Here is a 22,979-nt window from a genome sequence, read left to right on the forward strand (position 1 = left end):
TGTGAAGTGAAAATCAAAAAAAATGGTTGTTACCTAGATTACAGATGTGTTGGTAGGTTGGTCACCAATAAAAAATGCAGGAGACAGGCCTAACACCCAGTCTTATATTGTTCACACCCAAAGTATAAAACACACCCTTATCTCCATGCCTATGTGGCTGCTTGTTACAGAGAAGCACACGTTCTTACTTGAACACGAACTGTGGGAGGACTGATGCAAGGCAGATGAAATTGCCCTGGAAGAGGGTTTTTTGAATACTAATTTTATCCTCTCAATTTCTCTCTGATCAAGTCCACATATCCATATACTTTACTAAAAAAATCTTCTCACTAACTGATTTTAACTTACTCTATTTTACTTGGACCATATGATCAGTCTGAACCAATTTTCCAGTGATCTTGGGAGAGGTCAATAAGCTAAAATGTGACTTTGTGAAATTGAAGGGAAGCCTTCATATTGTTTCCTTACTGGCTGCAGTGCTTCCTCATCACTTTCCTGCTTTTCTTTCTTTACTGCATGGTCACACACTAACAAAGCTACCTCCCTTTACATTTATTTGTAAAGTTGTTAATAGCTTGGTTAAAGGAAACCTAGCATGAGCATTGAGTTACAATGTAGATATATATGGCACAGTTATATGATTAGTAATTATTATTAATGTAACTAAGGCTACAACATGGACCTATATATTTCATACACAGTTTTGGTGGTTTATCAGAAGTCTATTAATAAATAAACCTTAGATTATGACCTTTTAGCAAGATGCTTCCTACCGAGCTTTTGTTGCTTAGCCTGAATTGCAGATTTTACCATATCCTGTGTAACAAGCAAAGGTCGTGCTGGGTATATAAGATAGATTTGAGGCCTTCTGTCTTAGCCACACTCCTGCAGCTTTGCCTAGGATTTTAAAAATGGTAGTCAAGGGTGGCAACAGGTTATAGGTGAAATGAAAACTTTACAGATATAATTTAATAAAACTGCTCTACTTACTGGAGTTTGGAATGTGCTGAGTCTCCTTCAGTAGCCATGAGGGTGAGGTAGTAAGATAAAGGAAGACTGAGCTGATGTTTTACAGAGTGGGCACGAGGGTAAGAAATTAGGAATGCTCCAGCCAACCAGACACAGGCAACTGGTAGCAGGGGTGTGGGGGGTGCACGAACCCCCCCCCCCAAGATTGGCCCCTGACTTGGCGCTGCTCAGAATGGGGCAGTTTTTAGGAGTATAGGAGTGGACATAGGACTTTTGACCCGCCCCTGGGCCTGCCCACAAATTGTGCCTCCCCAGACTCCGGAGGCACCAGTCACCCTTTCAACCAGAGGTACAAATTTGTCTGTCAGGTAGCTCTTCAAAAACAGTCTTTTCTGCAATCACTTTTTTTTATTGGCTTCTGGCTAATAATGAAACTAAGCTGAAACAAAACCTCAATAACTGAACACCATTTCTGTGCTCTAATTGGCTGGGAAAATTCCTGATTATTTCTACCCTATAATCTTCTCATGACACTGAAACTGCTGTTTTATAATGATATTTATTATTAGAAACAACCCCCTTTCTTACTCCTTATTTTACTGGAATTCAGAATTCTTTCTTGGTTAACTGGTAGAAATAGTTGTCGTCACAGCCATCCTCTTTCACTTATTCACATGTTTACTTTATCCACGGCTCCATTAACAGGCAGGATTGTATTTCTTCTAGTAGAACTCTGTTTGGTGTTCCCTAGGGTTCACTCCTTGATCCTGCCTTCTTTAGCTTAGGTTATCATCATTATAAAACTTATTTGGAAGTCTGTATCTCCATTCTTTTTGATTTTTCATTCTTTCCTTCAGGATTTCTAACTTTCTACAACTAACCCTAAGTTTACTTTATAATAATTTGGTAGTAATAGCTCTTAAACAAAAGTCTGCCATATTCCTTTTAGGAAAGCTTATCGTCTTCTACCTTATATGATCCTCTTGTCAGCAGCCATGCATGACTTGAAAGCAAACCTTCAAAATATCTTTTAAAAACTTCACGTATATGTAATTCAGGACTGTGAAAATGGATCTACTTTTAAGAAAGAGTGGGGACCACAGAAAAAATGATGACAGGGATGACAAAACACAAAAAATAATGTCAAGCTGCAGTGGGAAAGGTTCTGGTATCAGATAGAGATTTTCAATTATTATTCTTATCAATAACATTCCTCAGTAACATTGACGAATAACGTGGACACAGCTTCATTGTTGTATTGTGATTCTGAAATCTGTTTTTCCTCTCAACATTTTGTAGGTTTGATATTTGGGTTATTTTCTCTAACAGAACATTTTCTCTGCTCCTTTCTCATCTGGAAAGTCTTAATGGTACCTTTTATAGTAATCCTGAACTTCAGGTCCTGAGACTTCAGTCTGTCCAAACTCAAGTGGCAACTTTCTGTTCCTCACTCTGGAAGAGGGAACATATCACTTCCAACCTCTGAAATATTCCCAATCTTCTTGCCCCTTCCAGAATCAAATACAAATCTTTCTTTAAGCTCTTTCTAGCTTAATTGCTTAAAAAAAATCTGGTTTCAAAGTTTTTGAATAAAGGCAACGCCCGCTTAGTGCTCTTAATTGGTTCCTGAAAAACCGAGCATTAAGTGAAATCAAAAGTATTTGATGATCTAAGATGGTGACCGCAAGTGTTTTTAATGACCCAAGATAGCGACCATGAGTGTTATAATGATACTTGCTGAGCACTAAGTAGAATCAGGTATCAATTTAAAATGAGCGTTATAGCAAAACAGTGCTAAGTGAAACAGGGTTAAGTGCGGGTTGCTTGTACCAACATATTCATCTCTCCACAATAGATTTTCTTCCCTTGAACTCCACAGAACATTTTTTTTATTGGACACCCTGCCACCTGTATTTTTAAGCCCTATTTAGAATACTCAGTAAACTCTTATTCCTTAAAACACAATATAGAAAAATATCTGTGTACTTGCTTAAGTCCCTTCCTGTTCAAGACAGCGCTTAAGCACATGCCTAAATACCGTCCTATGTAAGAATGATTTCCTGTACTCTCTTTGGCCAGGTAGAGACATTACACTCTTAACAGAACAAACGTTTGACATACACCAATTTGTTCAAAATGGTGGAACCCAATCTGATCGTGCCCACCCCAGGGCAAAGGTGTGTTCTGTTCACTACTACACTACACTGCACACTCTAAACTACGCCGCTTAGGGAAAACTGTGTAACTTAGATCTATTTCACCTTGGGCTTTTTTAAATGTCTGTACCTAGCCTTGTGTTTTATAACAGACAGAATAATGCTAGATTTATTGCTGAAAACAGAGCCAGTCTAACAATTCCATTTATGTATATTTTTTAAAAAAAACATTCCTCTTTCCATCACTGTAACTTCTCTAGTTACAAAAATTCCAAAAGCAGAATTGTTGGTATCATCATAATTGTTTTCTCACTGTCAGTCAGAGTTCACATGTGTTTCTGATGAAACACTTCTTTAGAATTCACTGTAAGTTGTTGTGGAGTTTTTTTTGCTCACTCCTTTTCAAGGAGCTACATTTGTGTCTTTGAAAGTATTGCACCATTGCATGTTCAATTTGTGTCCATAGGCATTTTATAATTATGACTTGCTATGAAGTTAGCGTTTAGATGGATTTTTCCCCCCTGCTGACTGTTGTTTGGTTTTTGATGCAGGATTGCACTCTGTTTCTAGTGTAATACTAAATTATAGAGAAAGGATCACATGATTTATTCCTGTTGCAGTACAGATTGTATTATTGTCAAATGCTCACTTTGTTGCTTAGGCCGTTAATTTAATTTGCATTGGTTAAAAATTTCATCATTGGTTTTTAGAAGTAACCACTTGATTTTAGCAAAAACTTTTTATGTCACTTATTGCAGATAGAAGTGGCTTTTACTTTGGGCATTATGTGATTTATTTCTTTAAGGAAAAAATACATGCTAATGTTACAGGCTCCAAGACTGGCATTTATTTGCAGTAGAACTACTGACATAATAGAATTGCATATATTTATTTTTGTGATGTTTTGAATATCCTGTGTCATAATTAATAGTAAAGATATAATATCTGCAAGGAATTATGTTTATAAACATGACATTCCTATAAGTAATAAAAGGATGTGTTACATTGGTATAGTTAGGGGAGCTGCAGCTCAGGTTGATTTTTTTTTCATGACAGTCAGCACCCTAATAAATCACATCAGCTTAAAAATTATAATATGGTCACCCACTGACTAGCCATCTCCACTCCCTCCTACAGAATTAAATCATTCACTGCCTTCAATTTAGGACACTGTTTGTTTTCTGTATGTTTTGTCTTCTTGTATACACTAAGGCCAGGGTTTGAATTACAGCAGAGCTTGTGAGGGCTGAGCCACCCCATAAGAGATGAGAGCCCCCCTGTGAGATTTTAAAATCATAACCTGTGTGTCTCCTATTTCATTAGGGGATTGTGATGGGCAGTCCAATTTTTTTGCAGATGCTCCCTCCCCCACCACAAGAGTCAGTGTAATTTGAACACTGACTAAGGCTGCTTACAGACATTAAAAGAAAAACCAAAAAATAGTGCTTTACTTTAAACTTGGCATGCTCCCACACCAAGTCCAGTGTGTTCCCAGAAGAGGCAGCGTGTTAGTTCAACCCAGCTTTGTAGCATCTGTATAAAATGGGTGTTCAGTGGGGGATTTTGGTACTTTTATCTAGTAGCTGATTCAGTCAACTTTAGATAAAAGCATCAAAATGCCCCACTGAAGCTCCCGATCTATACAAATGCTGCAGAGCTAGGTTAAACTAGTGTGCTGCTTCTTTCAGTAAAGTGTGGGTTTTGGTTTTTCATTTTTTTTTAGTATCTATAAGCCAGCCTATAAGCTTCATAGTTAAAAGAGTTCACTTCCTTCCGAATCTTGTGGACTACAGAACTCCATGTGGCTCTCAGTTTTGGTTGTGCCACCTTAACTTTAATGAAATTATACAGGAGTAACTCAGGTTGGTACTGATGATATAAGTAATAAACAACTAATAAACTACTAATACACAAAATAGATATCAAATGCTGAGAAATATCACCTTGGATAAAACATCTGTTAAAGGAGACTGTTTTTGTCAAAAGTTTTAAACAGTGGAAGGACATAGTCAGAAAATATCATATGGGCCTTTTGGGGTTTCTGTAAGTGACTGATTTACATATTTATGCATGCATAAAATGATGGCAAGGTGGCAGAGGGCTATGCTCAAAACCCAAAAAACCTGTAGAGATGGCACCCCCATGGGGTGCCCACAATGCTGAGTTATGCATATATTACTATAGCTAGGAACAGATGTTGCATTTGTCCCTGGATAAGTTGTGTCTTTGTTTATCCTGGAACAAAACATATCCCAGGATCGACATGCACATACATTCCTACTAATCAGGGTTTAGTGAGCAGCTGAATGCAGTGCCAGTTTTCTGCCATTGATTCAGTGATACAGACTCAGGATAACTGTATAGATGGACTTTGCAATAGTCTGAGATAAACTATTACTAACTCTTATCAGGGAAACTTTTTTAGGATTTATCCCAGGACAGCAGATATCCATGTCTGGATTATTGCACTTTGTCCCAGGATAAAAGGATTCATCCTGGGATAAATGCAACATCTGTTTGCAGCCTGTTTATATCACCTAACTTGTGACTGGAAGGGATCTACTGGGTCATCAAATCTAGTCCCCATCTGCTATAAACAACTATCACATCAACTGTTCACAACTTTAAGTGTCATCTTAAAACTAGGTAGGTGATTTTCTCCTACTAACTCCTGTTGGAAGGCTGCTTTAGAAACTTCCTCTAAATATGAGACACTTTAATTTTCAGCCTAAATTAATGGCCAGTTTATAACCAATTTCCATCTTTTGTCAACATTGGGTTCATTTACATGTTCTGTTAATGCACCTTAAACTTAATGCACAGTAAATTATGGCACAGTAAACTTGCCCCAGGAATGCATGTACATGTGCAGCCTCTTGGACGCAGATTTGCTTCCAATGGGAGTAGGCAGATCCTGCCCAGCTCTGCCCCCCTGCAGGAGCCAGGGGGTGCTGCAGGCTCTTCCACAGCTGCCTAGGTGCCAGTGGGCTCTGGGGGCAGGCTCTGGGGGCAGGCTCAGCTTGGCAGAGGGCTCGGGGGGGCAGGCTTAGCTTAGTAGGGGACTCAAGAGTAAGGCTTAGCCTAGCAGGGGGTTGACCTGGCAGGCGGAGGCTTAGCCTGACAGCTGGGGGCTGATTGGCTGGGCAGCAGCTCTGCAGAAAAAAAACATGAGGTTACAGTGGACGGTAAGTTGAATATGAGCCAACAGTGTACCCTTGTTGTCAAGAAGGTTAATGGCATACTGGCCTGCATTGGTTGGAGTATTGCCAGCAGGGCAAATGAAGTGATTGTTCCCCTCTATTCAGCACTGGTGAGGCCACAAATGGTTAGGGGACTGGGGCACATGACTTACAAAGAAAGGCTGAGGGAAGTGGGCTTATTTAGTCTAGAGAAGACTGGGAGATTTTGTAGTAGCCTTCAGCTACCTGAAGTTGGGTTCAAAATAGAATGGATCTAGACCAGGGGTTGTCAACCAGGGGTATGCATACCCCTGGGGGTACTTGGAAAGGGGCTGGGGGGTATGTGTGGGTGGGCAGGGATGGAACGCCACCACTCACCACCCTGCAATGTGGCCTTCCAGGAGCAGGGCTGGCGGTGGGGAAGGCGGTGTTGAGGGCAGTGGCTCCCCTCTGCGGGCTGTACAGGTTTTGTTCAGCTGGCTGGAGGCAGCAGGGGGGGAGCTCACATGAGGCAGCCGCTGCCGCCACCATCCACCACCCTGTGCCACTGCTGCTGCATGCAAGGTCCCCACACTGTGCATCTGGCTACCGCTCCACCAGATGTTTACCCAGAAGGGGTACACTCCTTAAAAAAGGTTGAAAACCCCTGAGCTAGACTGTTCTCAGTGGTGACAGATAACAAACCAAGGAACAATGGTCTCAAGTTACAGCAAGGGAAGCTTAGCTTAGATTTTAGGAAGAATTTTCTCACTAGGAAGGCAGTAAAACACTGGAACAGGTTACCCAGAGAGGTGGTGGAATCTCTGTTCTTGGAGGTTTTTAAGACCTAGCTGGACAAAGCCTTGGCTGGGATGATCTAGTTGGAGATGGTCATGCTTTGAGCAGGGGGTTGGGTTAGATGACCTCCTGACATCTCTTCCAACTGTAATTATCTGGTGTCCAGTCTGCTGATGGCCGCGCTACCACATACAGGCTGCCATGTCCTCCTAAATGTGGACATTTGACTGGCTGCCTCAAGCAAACTGCCTCTGTACCTTCGTGTTGCCCAGCACCACTATGAGATTGGTTTCTCTCTTTCTGACCAGCTGGGGCCCTGGGACAGCATCTGCTGCACTGGGGAGGCTGCCATTATGGCTGCTTCCAGAAACCTCAGGGGCTCAGGATGAAACTCCAGGTGCCAATGGAGCCTGGCATAAGCCCACAGTGAAAGGCTCTGGAAGGCAGGCAGCCAGCTGGTGTAACAGGCCCTGGGGGACAGAGCTGGGGTCTCTGGACCTGCTGTGGTTGGCATATGTTTGTAGCGGAGAAGCATGGTGCCTGGGGGAGCAGACAAGTGGTGGAACAGGCCCCAGATGCCCAAGCTGGGGTTTGTGGGCCTGGTGCAGCCGGCACATGCCCACGCTCCTCAGACCTGATGCCTGGGGGCAGGCATCAGGTGGCACAGTCCTCAGCGGGTTAGGCCAGGGGTCTAACGGCCAGGCCGGGATAGCCAAGAAGTTGTCCCTGCCATGTGGCTGGAGAGACTCCTAGCCATATAGCTCTGTCCCAAGCAGGAGGCTAGCCCCCTGCTGGTCTTGCTTACCAAGCATGGATTTGCAGCCAAGTCATCATCTACATGTGTACTACTGTGCAGTAGCTAGTGCATGGTTAATCTACTACCTGTATCTACAGGTAGTAGCCAACCACACAGTAAAAGCAGTAAATGCTGTATATGTGTAGACAGTGATGCTTTACTGTGAAGTAGATTAGTCTACTGCACAGTAAAGCATCTCCTATAGATATGCCCTATGTCCTTTAGATGAAATAGTTCTTCTTCCTCACTGGTGTTTGTCTCTCTGATACATATGTAGACAGCAATTATACACTCTCTCAGCCTAAATAAGTTGGGCTCGCTTCACTCTTCTCTTGTAAGAGAGGCTGTCTGTGTCTTTGATCTTTTTTATACTCCCATACCAGGTTCAGTTTTCCTATCCTCAATATGCCAGAATTGCACGCGGTATTCCAGATGGGGTCTTCCTGGAACTTTATACAGTGGTATGAATACCCCTTTAGTTTACTCGGGAACATCATGGCTTTACCTTCAAAATAAAATTAAAAAACTGCATCAGTTCTGAACATGATCTGAAACCTAAAGGGAACTCTGCAGTTCAGAATAGGAGTACTGCTTGATTTTTGGCTCCTTCTTACATCTTGGGTCTTAAGGAGCAGGGCCAAGTAGAATTATTTTTAAGCATCTAAATTCCATCTAAATCCTGGTAAGGGGCCTGGATCTGGCCCATACTTTTTTGGTCATATCAGATCATCTTTAATCTTGACCCCAAACTCACTGCATAGAGGTTCTACTATTTCTCTTTTTGTTCCCCTTTAATTTGTATGGCTAAAGAATCTTTTGTTCCTTGTTTTGCAAAGCTTCACTTATTTTGTTTTTAGCAAATCTCACTTTATCCCTATACTTTCTGACCTCTTAAGCGCATATTTTTTGCTGATCTGCTCCTTTTTCTGTTCGGTGTCTTCCATCCTCTTGTTTGCCCTCAATTTTTGTTTGTTTCTTAATCATCTCAGCCTTGTGCAATATGGATGCAATCTTACATAAAAACATAATCTTGCCCCATGATGTTGATAGCAAAATTCCTGTTAATTTTTCTGGGTTCATTTAATTCCTGAAGTTTTGTTTAACAAAGTCCCTTCTGACATTTGGCTAAAAAATGCACCCCAAAGCCTCAGAACATAAATAAATGCCTTTGTTACATATTCATCCATAAATGCACCATAAGAGGCCAAGAGTGACACACTCTGTTACCTCTTGGACACAGTGAGACAGAAATTTTTAATTTCAGGGGTACTTCTACAAGGTGGTAATATAGACACAGTCTACTATGTATACAGTCCCTAGTGCAATAAAGACTTTACTAGGAGTGCACTGATAGAGATTTTGGGAGCCGATACTATTAGCTGATTTTTAAGGTGGCATATTGGCTGATAACGATCCATTATCTGATACAGCTGTGTCCAGCTGATAAGTATGTTGTAGCGGAAAGGGATGGGGAAGGGAAGGGTCGTGGGGGGGGCAGATCAATGCCCCCAGCGGTGAGGGATGGAGTGAGACTGGGGCAGAGGCAGACTCTGCCCAGCTGGGGTGGGGCAGGGCAGGGTGTGGGACAGAGCCATGGCTTGTCCAGTGGGGACTCTGCATGCACCCTGGGAGGGCATGAGGGGGTGCATGTGCCCCCTGGATCTGCATGGGGTGGGGTGGGCTGCAGCTGCAGGCTGGAATCAGGACTGTGCTGGGCTCTTCTTGGTGGGGGCTAGACTTGGATCAGGAAGCAGCAGCATTGGGAGGGGGCTGTGGAGGTGGGCTGCAGCCACCCCAGATTTTACCACAGCCCCCCCCCCAACGCCCCCTCCCAGTGCTGCCATCACCTGCCCAGTGCAACCCCTGGCTCAACCCCTGCTTCCACCCATGCACTGGGAAGAGCCAGGGCTCTGCTGGGCAGGCAGCGGCAGTGCTGGGAGGGAGGGTTGGGGGGGACTGCAGTGCTCCCCCCCATAGCCCCCTGCCAGCGCTGCTGCTTGCAGCTGCAGCCCACCTGCCCCACCCCACACAGATCCAGGGGGCATAGGCCCCCCACCCCACTGCACCCAGCTGGACAGCCCCTGCCCCACTTCCTCCCGCAACGCGGGGGACATTAATTTGCCCACTCACATCCCTTCCCTCCCTCCCCCCTTCAGTCACAATGAACTTAACAGCTGCTGGGCTGTGCTCCTTGCTGCCTGTGTCCTGTGCTGTGGCTGCATGCGTGCACGGGCATTTATCGGCCAAATTATCGGCCACATCTGACGGATTTCTGATACACACAATCTTCTTTATATCGGTGCTGATCTGATATTGGACCGATCTAGGCTTTACCTATCCTGTTAGTTTGAGTTCACTTTTCCAGTGCATGTAAGTATTATGATTTTGTTTTCTTGTTACTATAATATTGCCCTTTTAGGTGTCTGCTAGAGGCAGTTTCCGTCTTTTCCAGTTTAGATACAGCCTGCTATAGCAGTGATTCATAGAAGGTTTACTTATATTCTTTTTATTGTTCTCTCTCAATGTAAAGTAGAAAAGTCACTTAGATTGAAAGTGTATAATTGCCTTTTTTGTATGGAAAACTATAGCTGTCACAGCCTTTCTGGTCTTTCAGTAACTGTTATGTGAGGCATTGAATCTAAAAGACTCAGGCAATTTATCTCACCTTTTATTATGGAAAATTAATTTGGTCCATGAGGTGTGACTCTGCAGTAGCTGATTGTTTCAGTGATTTTGTGAACATTTTCAGACATGTATCCTGCAGTTTTTTGCCCTTTTCAAATGCAAATGTTTAATTAGTTCTCAGTGAGATATAGTTTCAAAATGCATGTACTATACACTCATGGTTTCTTTTCTATTCTTGCAGTGATCTGCTATCTTCTGAGTATCTTGAGAGACATATTGAGAATGGAGGAAAGACAGTTGAAATTAAAGTAAGAAAGCTTGCCTGTTTGTTTTTTTCCCCCTTTCCTCCCAATTTTTAAATGCTTTCTTTTTGGCTTAATGGATATTACCCCATTTTCTTATCACAATGGAATTCTGATTTTAAGGCAATTTGAGGAACGAATTGCTCTTGTGATTCAGATAAATATTGTGTCATGTAATTGTTATATACATACATTCTTAGAACACATAAATATGATTAACAAATCAACATAGACTAATGAGTTATCGCTATTTGTACCAATAAATACAATTTTCTATATATTTTAATATGTGCACTCTTAAGAAAAATGCAACAATGACAATCTTATGGTCTACAGGTAAGGCTTGTAAAAGGTCAGATTTGCAGCTTTTAATGGATTTCCTCATAAGGATAGTTGTTTTTGGTATAAGATGTTTTTCATAGTCAAACCAAATATCTATCAATCTGTTGGTATCGGAGGCTTATTTCTTGGAAAGTTTGTAGTAGCTGTCTGATAAGAAATTGCTGAGATTATGCCATCTGTGTTTCAAGGTATTTCCATATTCTAATGCTATATATGTTTCTGTTTAATCTGAAATATTTTTTCAAACCTAGGACTTTCACTAACAATAGAGCTAAATCCATTTTTGCCTGCAGCTACAAAGTAGCTGGGAAAGAACCTTCTGTTTGCAAAGATAATATCTTGTGAAAAAGCAAGAATAGAAGTAATGTAGAATACATGATGCAATGATGCAGCATGTATAGCAGAAAGGGTGGGAAGCATAAATAGCTTCAAAAAATACTGTCAAGTGTAGCTAAACCCCAAAATTAAATTTTGTAAGAATAACCTTTTACTAAATTATTAAGGCCCCTGACAGATGTTAATCATAGAAAATTAGGGTTGAAAGGGAGCTCAGGAGGTCATTTACTCCTGGACAGAGCAGGACCATCCCAGCCAAGTCTTTCTCTAACTGGGTACTAAAAACCTCCAAGGATGGAGAGTCCACAGCCTCTCTGGATAGCCTGTTCTGTGCTTCACTACCTTCCTCATGAGAGAGTTTTTCCTAATATCTAACCTAAAATGCCCTTGTTGCAACTTGAGACCATTGCTTGTTGTTCTGTCATCTGCCACCACTGAGAAAAGTCTAACTCCATCCTCTTTGAACCACCCTTCAGGTAGCTGAAGGCTGCTGTTAAATCCCCCTCTGTCTTCTCTTCTCTGGATTAAATAAGCCCAGTTTCTTCAGCCTTTCCTCATAAGTTATGTTCCCCAGCCCCCTAACCATTTTGGTTACCCTCTACTGGACTCTCTCCAATTTGTCCACATCTTTTCTGTAGTGGGGGGCCCAAAACTGGTCATAGTACTCCACATGTGGCTTCACCAGTGCTGAATAGAGGGAAAGAATCACTTCTCTCAATTTGCTGGTAACACTCCTATTAATGCATCCCAGTATGCCATTAGCCTTCTTCGCAACAAGGGCTCACTGTTGGCTCATATTAATTTTATTGTCCGCTGTAACACCACCCCGCCTCCCCCCCCGGTCCTTTTCTTCAGAGCTGCTGCCCAGCCAGGTGGTCTGCAACCGGTACTGATGAATGGGATTGTTCCATCCTAAGTTCAGGACTTTGCACTTGTCTTTATTGAACCTCATGAGATTTTTTTATTTAGTTCATTCCACCAATTTGTTGAGGTCTCTCTGAATCCTAACTCTACCCTCCAGTGTCTCTACTACTCCCCTCAGCTTGGTGTTATCTGCAAACTAGCTAAGGGTGCACTCCATCCCATCTTCCAGATTGTTGATGAAGATATTAAACAAAACCAGCTCCAGGACCAACCCCTGGGCCACTCCACTTACTACCAGGGGCCAACAAGACATCAAGCCATTGATTACTACCTTACAGGCTCAATGGTCTGGTCAGTTTTCTATCAACCGTACAGTCCATTCATCCAGCCCATACTTCCGTAGTTTGCTTGTATGAATGTTATGGGAGACTGTATCAAAAGCCTTGCTAAATTCAAGATGCATCACATCTACTGCTCTTCCTGCATCCATAAAGCTAGTCATCTCATCATAGAAGGCAATCATGTTGATCAGGCATGACTTCCCTTGATGAATTGATGCTGACTGTTCCTAATCACCTTTTTATCCTCTAAGTGCTTAGAGATAGATTCCTTGAGGACCTGCTCCATGATTTTTCCAGGGACTGAGGTGAGGCTGACTAGTGTGTAGTTCATTAATCCCCCTTCTTCCCTTTCTTAAAAATGGCACTAAATTTGCCCTTTTCCAATTGTCCAGGACCTCTCCTGATTGCTGTATTTTCAAAGCTAATGGCCAGTGTCTCTGCAATCACCTCACTCAACTCCCTCAGCACCCTTGGGTGCATCGCATCTCACCCTATGGACTTGTACACATCCAGTTTTTCTAAACAGTCCTGAAGCTGTTCTTTTGCCATTGTTGGCTGCTTACCTCTACCCCAAACTGTGCTGCCAGGTGGAGCAGTTTGGCAGCTGACCTTGCCTGTAAAGACTGAGGTAAAAAAAGGTCATTAGGTTGCCTTCCCCATTTAGTAAGGGACCCACACTTTTTGTGATCTTCCTTTTGTTGCTGACATATTTGTATAAACTCTTTTTGTTAGCCTTCACATCCCAAGTCTATGTTAATATGAAGGAATGATGGGATCTGGTGCAGGATCCCAACAATTTTGCTTCCTGCCATGCTATACTTGATGCACAGTTGTGGGATCCCACATGAGATCCCATGGCACCATGTTGTCATTGTAGGGGGATCCTGATATCAGGCTCCCCCTGCACTATCTAGTAGCCAGGTTGGCTCCCTGTGCTCCCCTGGCTGGGAGCCTTGATCAGCTGAGGAGCGCTCTGGAGCACACAGGAGTCTTAGAGTCCTGTGTGCTCCCGTGTGCTTCAGAGGCTGGGCACTGGCCACATGCTCAATTAAAGGCATAATAGGAACCATGTGGGTCCCATGCCCCTGCAGTCCAGCAATGCAGCCAGAAGCCATGTGGTGCAGGAAGGCAGAGAAATGGCTGGGGGTGGGGTGGGCCCTGGCTTCTGTCATTTTTGACAGGCAGCCAGGAGCAGGTAAATATTAATTTTCTAAATTTTTTTAGAGCCTTTGTGGGCCAGATAAAATGGACTGGCAGGACAGATCTGGCCCATGGGCAGTTTTTTGCCCACCCCTCTGTTAGGTCCTACTACAACATGAATAAGCATAAAGCATCTTCAATGAGTATTGATTCTATTCTTCTTAGAATGTTATTGACCAGATTCCAAGAGTTCTGATGTACTCTATTGCCTTCCACAGAACGTCAGATCAGCAGGTTTTAACTCCTACTGCTCCTTGCCTGCCTTGTGGCCTACAGCAGGTGTCTTGTATGCTTTCAGTTCTGTATTTTATTCTGAACACATTACCGGATAAAACAGACAGACAGACAGACATGTTCAGTTACACTCTAAAGAAAAATTTCACAGTGAGCCTGAATTACAAGTCAAGAAATCTGACTTGAATCCAAAATTTGACTGTAAACAGAAATAGAAGATGGAAGTTGAAGTTAATAAGAACAAAACCATTACTCAGTTTCTATCAGGAAATATATACAAATTGGCAAAGTTAAATGCTCTTTGGCAGTTTTACCAAATGAGGGACAAATTCTTCATCCTTTTCCTGTGAGTAAGTCTTACTTGAGTAAGCAGTATCTTTTGACATCACTGGGATACTTTATAACTAGTGACCAGTTGCAAGAGTGGGAAATGGTAGGACTGGGACATTAGGGTGCAGGTTCATAGAATCAATGGACCACGTCTCCCTGCAAGACCACTGCAGGTATCTCGGAACCACTTCTCTGATTGGTGATTGCATGGACTACTTCTCCTTTCATTTGCAGTATGATATTCCTGTGCATCTATAGCAATTGCTTCTTTGCAGTAGATGTGTACCTCAGTCTGCTCAGTGTAAGGTAGAGCACATTGTCACATTACCCCAGGTAAAGAGGATGGAACTGTAAACAGGCATCATTTTGCCTCTTCTTTCCCCATCCTCTGTGGGGAAAATAATGTGCACCAGCCTCCTTCCACATGTGGCTTGCTTCCTTGTCTATCACATACAGTCTCCTTCCCATGTACCTGCCTATAGAGTGGAAGTAATTACCTTTGGGGTATTGCTCTTCCCACTTCGATGTAACTGGTAGGCTGGCTCTCCATGGAGTGCACTGAAGTGTAGTATGAAATTTCTGTTAAGTTTTAGGTTTTTAAGTACCATTTAATACCTGGAATCAGTGTGATCTGGTGGCCCCATGGCCAGAATTTTCAAAAGAGATCATTAACTACAATTAGTGACAGATTTTCAAAAGAGCTAAGCTCCCTGTCAGGCATCAAAATAAATAGCTAGATTTTCCAATGAATGCTGCCTACTGGGAGATTTCAGTGCTGAGCATTGAATGAGACTAATTTCACTGCCTCAACAGGAGCAAAACTCTCGAATAATTTGGTCCCACATGACCAGCTAGCTCTGCAGGCCTCCAGCAAGTGTTATTATTGGTCCCTTGAACGCAGTTTGAGAATCATTTTCTTTAGATACTGAAAGAGAAAGGAAAAGGCAAAAAGTGCAGCAAGGTTTAATTTGCATTTGAGAAGCTAGATTCTGTTTTTGCTTGAAATGCTTCTTAAAAACATATTTTCTGACATAAATTTTTTACATGATGGTAATAATTCAGTACCTTAAAATGGTGATGTTATTGTTTTACTTGTAAAAGCCTGCTGGTGGTTACCTGGTGTTAGTTCCAACAATAAACCAGTCAGAAAACATAAGGAAATGTTCAGATTACTTAAATATTAAAAAAAAAAAAAAAAGTTAATGGAAGGGACCACACTTCCAAGTAAAACAGATTATGTAATAAGGGCCACATTGTTGTGTACAACATCCTAAACCAGTGAGGGCTGACCTTTTGGGCAGGCATGCCACAAATTAGCCCCACATTGTCCCTGAGTGCCACTGCAATCCCCTTCCTCTGCCCAATCTGCTGCTCTGCTTTCTGCCCTTGCCCCATGCTCCCTGCTTTCTGCTTGCTGCCCTTTCCTCTTTGCCAAGTCTCCTGCTCTGCTTTCTGCTCCTTGTCCTATCTGCTGCTGTGCTGCCCGTTCCCTCCCTGATCTGCTGCATGCCACATACAGAGACTGCCTATGTTAGTTGTGGCAGATTTGCCTCAGGTTGGCCACTCCCATCCTAAATGATTCAGTTCCATTTCTAAGTCTGTTATTTACACAGTTAGGAGACTAAGTCTGGTATTCATTAAAGGCCAAATCGTATTTCATTCCCTGTAGTTATGGAGGGGCCTAAGCAGCTGCCATAGTCCAGCCGTGTGACAGGAGAACAGACTGAAATTCCCACACATGCAGCCCTGTGCATTGTAAGAGTTGTTCTCAGTGCAACTGTTACAGAATTATGGAGGAGTTAGTTTTTGGTGGAAGCAGAGATGGAGGGAGGCAGGTCAGGAGGGAGACTTACCTCCATAAGCAGATCTCTCTTCCTATTAGAGGAAGAGGCAATAGGACAGGGGTGGGCAAAATGTGGCCCGTGGGCCAGATGCAGCCTGCCAGCCCACAGGACCCCTAAAAATACAGAAAATTAATATTTATCTGCCCCTGGCTGCCTGTCATGCATTCCTCGATGACTTGCCAAAACTCAGTACATGGTCCTACACCCAAAATAATTGCCCACCCCCGCAATAGAATCTCTCTCTCATCATTGGAATGGGGAAACACAACCCTTGCTGGATGGCAAGGTCAACAAAATGGTCCTGTCAACTCCCTTTCCTTTCCTGTCAGTCTGTACTGTGGGATAAACAGATTTTAAATATTTTTTCCCTGTTATTTCTTAACCTTGAAGTGTTTTTCCTGCTTTTAAGTAGCGCAGGTATTTGGGCTGGTATCATCAGCCACATGACAAAGAGAAAACTATGGAAATGCAGCTGTAGACACAGTCATTGTTTAACAATGGTGCAATCATGACCATACCTGGGGAGTGGATACTTGCTCTGCCTTGTACTCAATGTAGAACTGATTTGAAGCACTCTGAACTGCAAATTCTTGATCTGAAGGAAATGTTCTGGTTTTCTGTATTCATTGATAATGTTTTGGAGATGGGATTTTATGCAGTTCAAGGAAGGGAAAAAAGTAACACTGATATAGTTCAAGGTTCCAGCTTTCATGGAACAGCAGATCTCAACAATGACAGGTTCCTCAGTTTAATATCTCCTTTTATAGTAAGTTGATTCTAAATTGATTGTTGCATAGTTAGTTAATAATGTGAAGCACTTTCAAAATGAAAAGGACTATTATATTTTATTTCTTCAGTACCACTAGGCAATAGTTGAATGAGGCAGACAATCTGGCTGCCACACACCTGCTTGAGAAGTACGTCTGCTGCTTTGCAGAAGTTATGTAGGACTTCAGGGTGTTTATATATGGGCTCTGAGATGCAGGGGTGGGAGCTTTTATTAACATGGCTCTGAGAGCTACACTGATTAAAAGTGCCTGGAGCATCATGTGTATTAGTGCCCCGTGCTAACAAATGGCAGTGGGGCACTTTGAAATAAAGCTCATCGAATGAGCTTTAAAGTGCACCACCATTTTTCAGTGCAAGGATGCTGATACATGTGATGCTGGAGCACGGTAACTACCATGCTCCAGCAGACTAGATTAATTGAGTCTGCTCTGATATGCTGTAATTATAGTGCATCAGTGCAGCATCCCTACATGAGTATAGGAGCCCTAAAATATTATTTTTACACACCGAACAGTGCACAATATATGTATATACATACATACACATATATATATATGTAAGTAGAAGAGGTAAGAGTTTTTTTAAACCTACACTTTCAATCGGGTTTCTCTACTGGTTAGCAAAAACTGCATCACTATCCTTAATGTCTGAAGACCCTCACAACCGCCCCCCAACTATTAATAAAGAAGTAGAAAGACTCTTCATGTGTTACCTTTTCTTGATTGTGTCAATTCAGATCCTACTCTGCTGTTGGCACATAAATACTCAAGTTGCATATGCTTTATATCACCGCAGCCTGTCTTCATGTACTTTTATCTCTTTTTAGGTTATCATTCTACCACTAATGCTGTCACTGAGATGAAAGGCAAAGTACAGCTAGCAGTGCTGAGTAATCTACAGCACTGGATTTTTCTTCCTTAGACTGAACAACTTACATCTATTCAGTGACATTGTCTCCTATTAAATATTTTCCTTTTTCCTTTGCTTTGCTTTGCTTTGCTTTGCTTTGCTTTCCTTTCCTTTCCTTTCCTTACATTTGAACAATTTATACTCTGTTATTATTTGAATAAAGCTATCACATAGTCCTTGAGAACAGCATAGGTACCAGGATTGCCAACCGTCCATAAATGTACAGACAGTCAATTTAAAGAAAAGCTAAAAATGCTTGTCTATAAAGTTCATTAAAAATGTGCTGTCCATAAAAAAACAAGAAACCATGAACTTAATTGAATGTCCATCATCGGGTTGAGGCTGGATGCAAGTATTGATGGCCAGATAGAGTAAAGCAGTACCATTTTGTCTGAGTGGGAGCGCACTTTGGCACCTTGCAGGGAGCTCTTGTTCAGGGCTCTGTAGTCCATGGGAGCCTGCATAGCCCCAGACCTTCCCCCAGCTAAATTCTTAAGCTACATCCTGTCGGCCATCACCTGCTTGTAACAGCTGCACCTGGAAGGCAGGCACACATGGCTCCAGGCAGTCTGAGGCACCAAGTATGTAAAAAATGTATGTCAGTAAAAAAGTTTGATTGGTCAATAAAAAGTTCACAGATTGTTAGTTAAAAAAAAAATTATTGTGCTGGCAGCCCTGGCAGATACAGGTAGTAACTTAAAAAGAAACACTGTATTGAAAGGTTTATAAATATCTTTTTAGGTAGAAAGATTAAGTGTAACTGTAGGACACCTTTATTTTTAAGATAATCTAGTAAGCCACAATATGTTTCATGCATGTACTTATATATAGCATATAATATGCTATAAATAGCATATGCAAAAAATTGTTGCTAAAATATTCAAACTTCTCTGCCTAAAGTTAGATATTTAGCTACCTATTTTGATCCCTGAATAACTCAGACCTGCAAAACTGAAGTCAATGGGAGCTTTCCTATTTAATTATATGGCAGCAGATTCAAATAGCTTGATTTGTAGAAGAATCAACTACCTACATCTCTTATTGACTATGTGTGTGTTCAGTGTATCTGAATGTTGGAGAAAATGAGTTCAATACCACGTGTGTATTCAGATAACTAACTTCAGACTCAAATGTTTTGTGCATGTTATTGCAATTAGAAGTTTGAGATTTTAATACAGAAAACTTCAATTCTGCCTTCTAATTCATGTATGCATTCCAAAATAATCTTTTATGATAACATCAGACAACAGGTATGGAATAATAATAAATGTTACATAGAAATCTATATTAATTTGAACAAATTATCATAGCTGATTTTTATTATATTGTTATTGGCTGAATCATATGCACGACCTCTTGTAACATTATATTGTTATTAACAGAATATCATGTGCAACCTCATTATAATTTTTAAATTATTTTAATGCATACAAGCAAGGGGAGAAAGTAAATTGCAGTGAGAGCTTGAATATGTGTCTCGACCTTTATGAGATTAAAATCTCAGTCTTAATGTGCTCATAAGGCATTTTGATTTTTTTTATGCCATATATATTTAAAGAATTGAACCCAAAATTCTAAAAGACCAGGAAAGGATGGGGAATACTAGATGGATTTAAGTACTGACAATGAGATACAGTATTTCTTCTCCCAAGATCACTAGTCCAAATCTGGACCACATTGGCCTGCCCATTACCATCCAATGACTGACATCAAGTTTAGTATCATTTGCATCATTACATTCATTTTTTATTAGGCTTCATGCTGAACCCCTGGTTAGTGTTTCAAAATGTCACAGTAGGATATTTTCATGAATGCTGGCTAATAAGTTTTATAATAATTTGTGAGGTAGCTGCAAAACTACCCTAGATTACTAACTTAGTCTTAAATTTTAACATATGAAAGGCTCCCCGGTGGGTCCTCCATTTAATTTGTAACAAACCTGTCTACCTGAGTTATGTCTGCTTGCTTGGAGGAATGCAGAGGAGCAGAATCCATCTACGGTAAAAGCTGTGTTAAACAGCATTTTACTAACTGGAATACTCTATTAACTGGAATTTCCAATATCCCCCAATACCAGGGGTGGGCCGGATGCAGCCCACCAGGCCATTCTATCCGGCTCACGGGGCCCCTAAAAATTTAAAAAATTAATATATATCTGCCCCTGGCTGCCTGTCATGTGGCCCTTGATAGCTTGCCAAAACTCAGTAAGCGGTCCTCTGCCCATATAATTGCCCGCCCCTGCCCAATACAAATCCTCACTTTAGCAATCGGAATCTTTGCCGAGTCTGTCCAGCATGTGCGTGGAGTATTTCTGTTGTTTACATTCGTTAGTGACGCTGCCAATAGAGAAGCTGCTGGGAGTCTGCCGGGAAAGAGGTGGGGGGAGGGGGAAGGGATCTGCACAGGGCAGGGCGGGCTGTTCCTGCAGGCTGGGGCCAGATATAACTCTCAGATAACTGGAATTTTTACATAACTGGCACCCTTCTTACCCCACTCATGCTGGATAACAAAGCTTTTATTGTATTTCTCTTCCTCTTTCAGTAAAAATGGTTTCTCATAACAAAGGCACAAGGTATTACATCTTGGCAGGACAAATGTATATTAACTGTTCTTTACTGGAAGTGTTTAGACTTTGTTCCCAAAAATGCACTGATTGCTTTGACAGTACAGTCATGTAATATGAACGGTGGAGGGTGGGTGGAGAAGTAGAAATTGGAAGTTGGAGGGTCTGAAGGTATGTTCCCTCTGGATTCTGCCTTTCTGAAAATAATTGGCATATGGCCCAAGCTGCTCATACATTCCATGGGGAATTGGCACTAGAGGGGAGGAGTGCTCTAGTAAGTCATTGGAGCCTGAGTGGTAATGTTCTTTTTGTAGGAACAATATTTGCAGCAACCAAAGAGGAGGCTGCTTTATTAGAAAGTAGAAAACCACTCCAATGCTCACTTTAGTTTGGTGGAAGAATTTAAAAAAGGAATACCCATGAGTTATCTGAAGCGTCCCTTTAATGCTGTCTGGAATTCAGCAAAACATCTGATTTTTGGACCTTGTTGCAAATTATTAATTAAACTAAAAAAGCGAGGGATTAATAGAAGAATACAATGGAACTGGGTGAAAGGAAGATAACAATTGGGCTTTTCAAAAGGGGAGGTTAGTAGTGGAGTTCTTCAAGAATTGGTGTTTGGACTGATTTTATTTAGTAGTTTCATTAGCTACCTGGATACAATAGGTAGAAGTGTGCTTACAACGCAATGTTGGGAACATCACCAAAAGAGAGAAGGAAAGACTGTTATACAGGAAAAATGGATGACCCTGAGGAATGGTAAATAGAAATGAAATGAAATTCAGTAGTACAATATGCCAAGACTAAAAGTTTTAGCTATAAAGTGGGTGCTTATCAGTTGGAAATGGCAGATGAATGAAGACATTTGTATTACTCTATCACAGAATGATTGTTAGTCTGATATGGCCATGAAAAAGGCCAGTGCAATTCTAGGTTATAACATGTAAGACACTTCTAGAGCGGCCAGGGAAGACCTGAACTGGAACACTGTGTGCAGTTCCTGGTCACCAATTTTCAACAAAGGTAAACCTGCCATTTTCATAGGTACTGACTATTTGCAGGTAGAACAGGTGCATAGAAGGGCAATTAGGATGATCATTGGAATGAAGACCTTCATTATGAGAAAAGACTAAAAGGTTTTGAGTAATTTAGCCAACAAAAGAAAAGAACTAATAAGTATAAACTGACTATGAATAAATTTAGGCTGGAAATTATAAAAAATTCACCAACAGAATAGGTTTTTGAACAGCTCTCCACTAGGAGTAGTGATGTCAAGAACTGAGCAAGATTGGAGCTTTGTAATGTTATGAAAGGCATAATTTGGCATGGTTACTTGTAACAGCAGGGAGTTGGACTTTATATGCCAGGAAGCCCTATTCATTCTTCTGTTTCTGTTTCCTACTCAGACTTTAGAAGAGTCCCCGCCTTTGCCCACGTATAATGACACACACGCAATTTTAAAAGAACTTTTGCAGCATGCTTGATTTATCTGAAACTCACTACACTGAAGCAATCCATTTATTTTGCAGTTGCTGATGAAGCTTTAAAATTTCTGCACATTTTCAGTTTCTCTGGACATTTTTTTGCTTTAGAAATGTGCTGTCATTTAGAATCAATATGGGTCAGAGGAGGTCTCAGTGGACACGTCTATACGAGATGCTTTATTGTGGAGTAGACTAATTAGCTATCTAGTAAAGCATCACCATCTACACATGCAGTGCTATTAGACTGGAGTAAACTAACTCACTCTACCGTAGGCTAGTATTGCCCAACAAAAGTACTATCCTACAGCAGAGTTATTTAGTGTGCTGCAACGCATGTATAGACAGTGCCTGGGGCTGGCTGGGGCTCAAGGGTGCTACAGTGCAGGGGCTGCTTGGTGGCTAGCCCTGCACTGTAGCACCCTTGTGCCCTGGCTAGCCATTCTGCAGCACACTGAGCCAGGGTGGAGCAGCTCCAGGCTGGCAATTATTGGACCCCTTGCTAGCCAGGGCTGTGCCACCCTGGCTCAACATGCTGTGATTGGAGTTTGTCTCACACTAGTTTCATGTGTAGATGCACCCAGTATTTCCCATTTTATTTTGTTTGCAATAGGCAATTTCTTTTGGGTTTCAGTAAAATGTACTGCCCTCTGTGGGGTACCTGGGACTAATGCAAGACTCCTGTAGCTCAGCCCTCATGTATATTGTATCTTTTCAACCTAATGGTCTTGTAGGATTGCAAGTGGTATTAAAATAGGCTTGTAAAAATTAGCTGATGCATTATTACTAGTTTAGTTTCTATGTGAATCCTGCTACTGGGAATGTAAAAAATTAAAGGTGACATCCGTTGTCAGCAGGAGTCTTTTCTGAGCAAGATTCTAAGTTCATGACTTACATAAGGATAATGCAGATTTAATTACTTTGTCTTCCCTCTTCTAGTAA

The 22,979-nt window shown here is 41.7% G+C and overlaps 1 protein-coding gene across 1 annotated transcript in view; it reads left to right on the plus strand.

Moving 5' to 3' along the window:
- ADAM22 (ADAM metallopeptidase domain 22) overlaps positions 1-22,979 on the plus strand; it is a gene marked incomplete at its 5' end in the record, with an annotated part of 236,452 nt that overhangs the window by 106,924 nt on the left and 106,549 nt on the right. Inside the window, one exon of the mRNA XM_019508374.1 lies at positions 10,744-10,810. Coding sequence (XP_019363919.1) covers positions 10,744-10,810 — 67 coding nt within the window. The remainder of the gene's footprint in view (positions 1-10,743; positions 10,811-22,979) is intronic.

Source organism: Gavialis gangeticus, unplaced genomic scaffold, assembly GCF_001723915.1.
Source record: "Gavialis gangeticus isolate Ggan-Ray unplaced genomic scaffold, GavGan_comp1, whole genome shotgun sequence".
In the NCBI taxonomy this organism is placed as follows: Eukaryota; Metazoa; Chordata; order Crocodylia; family Gavialidae; genus Gavialis; species Gavialis gangeticus.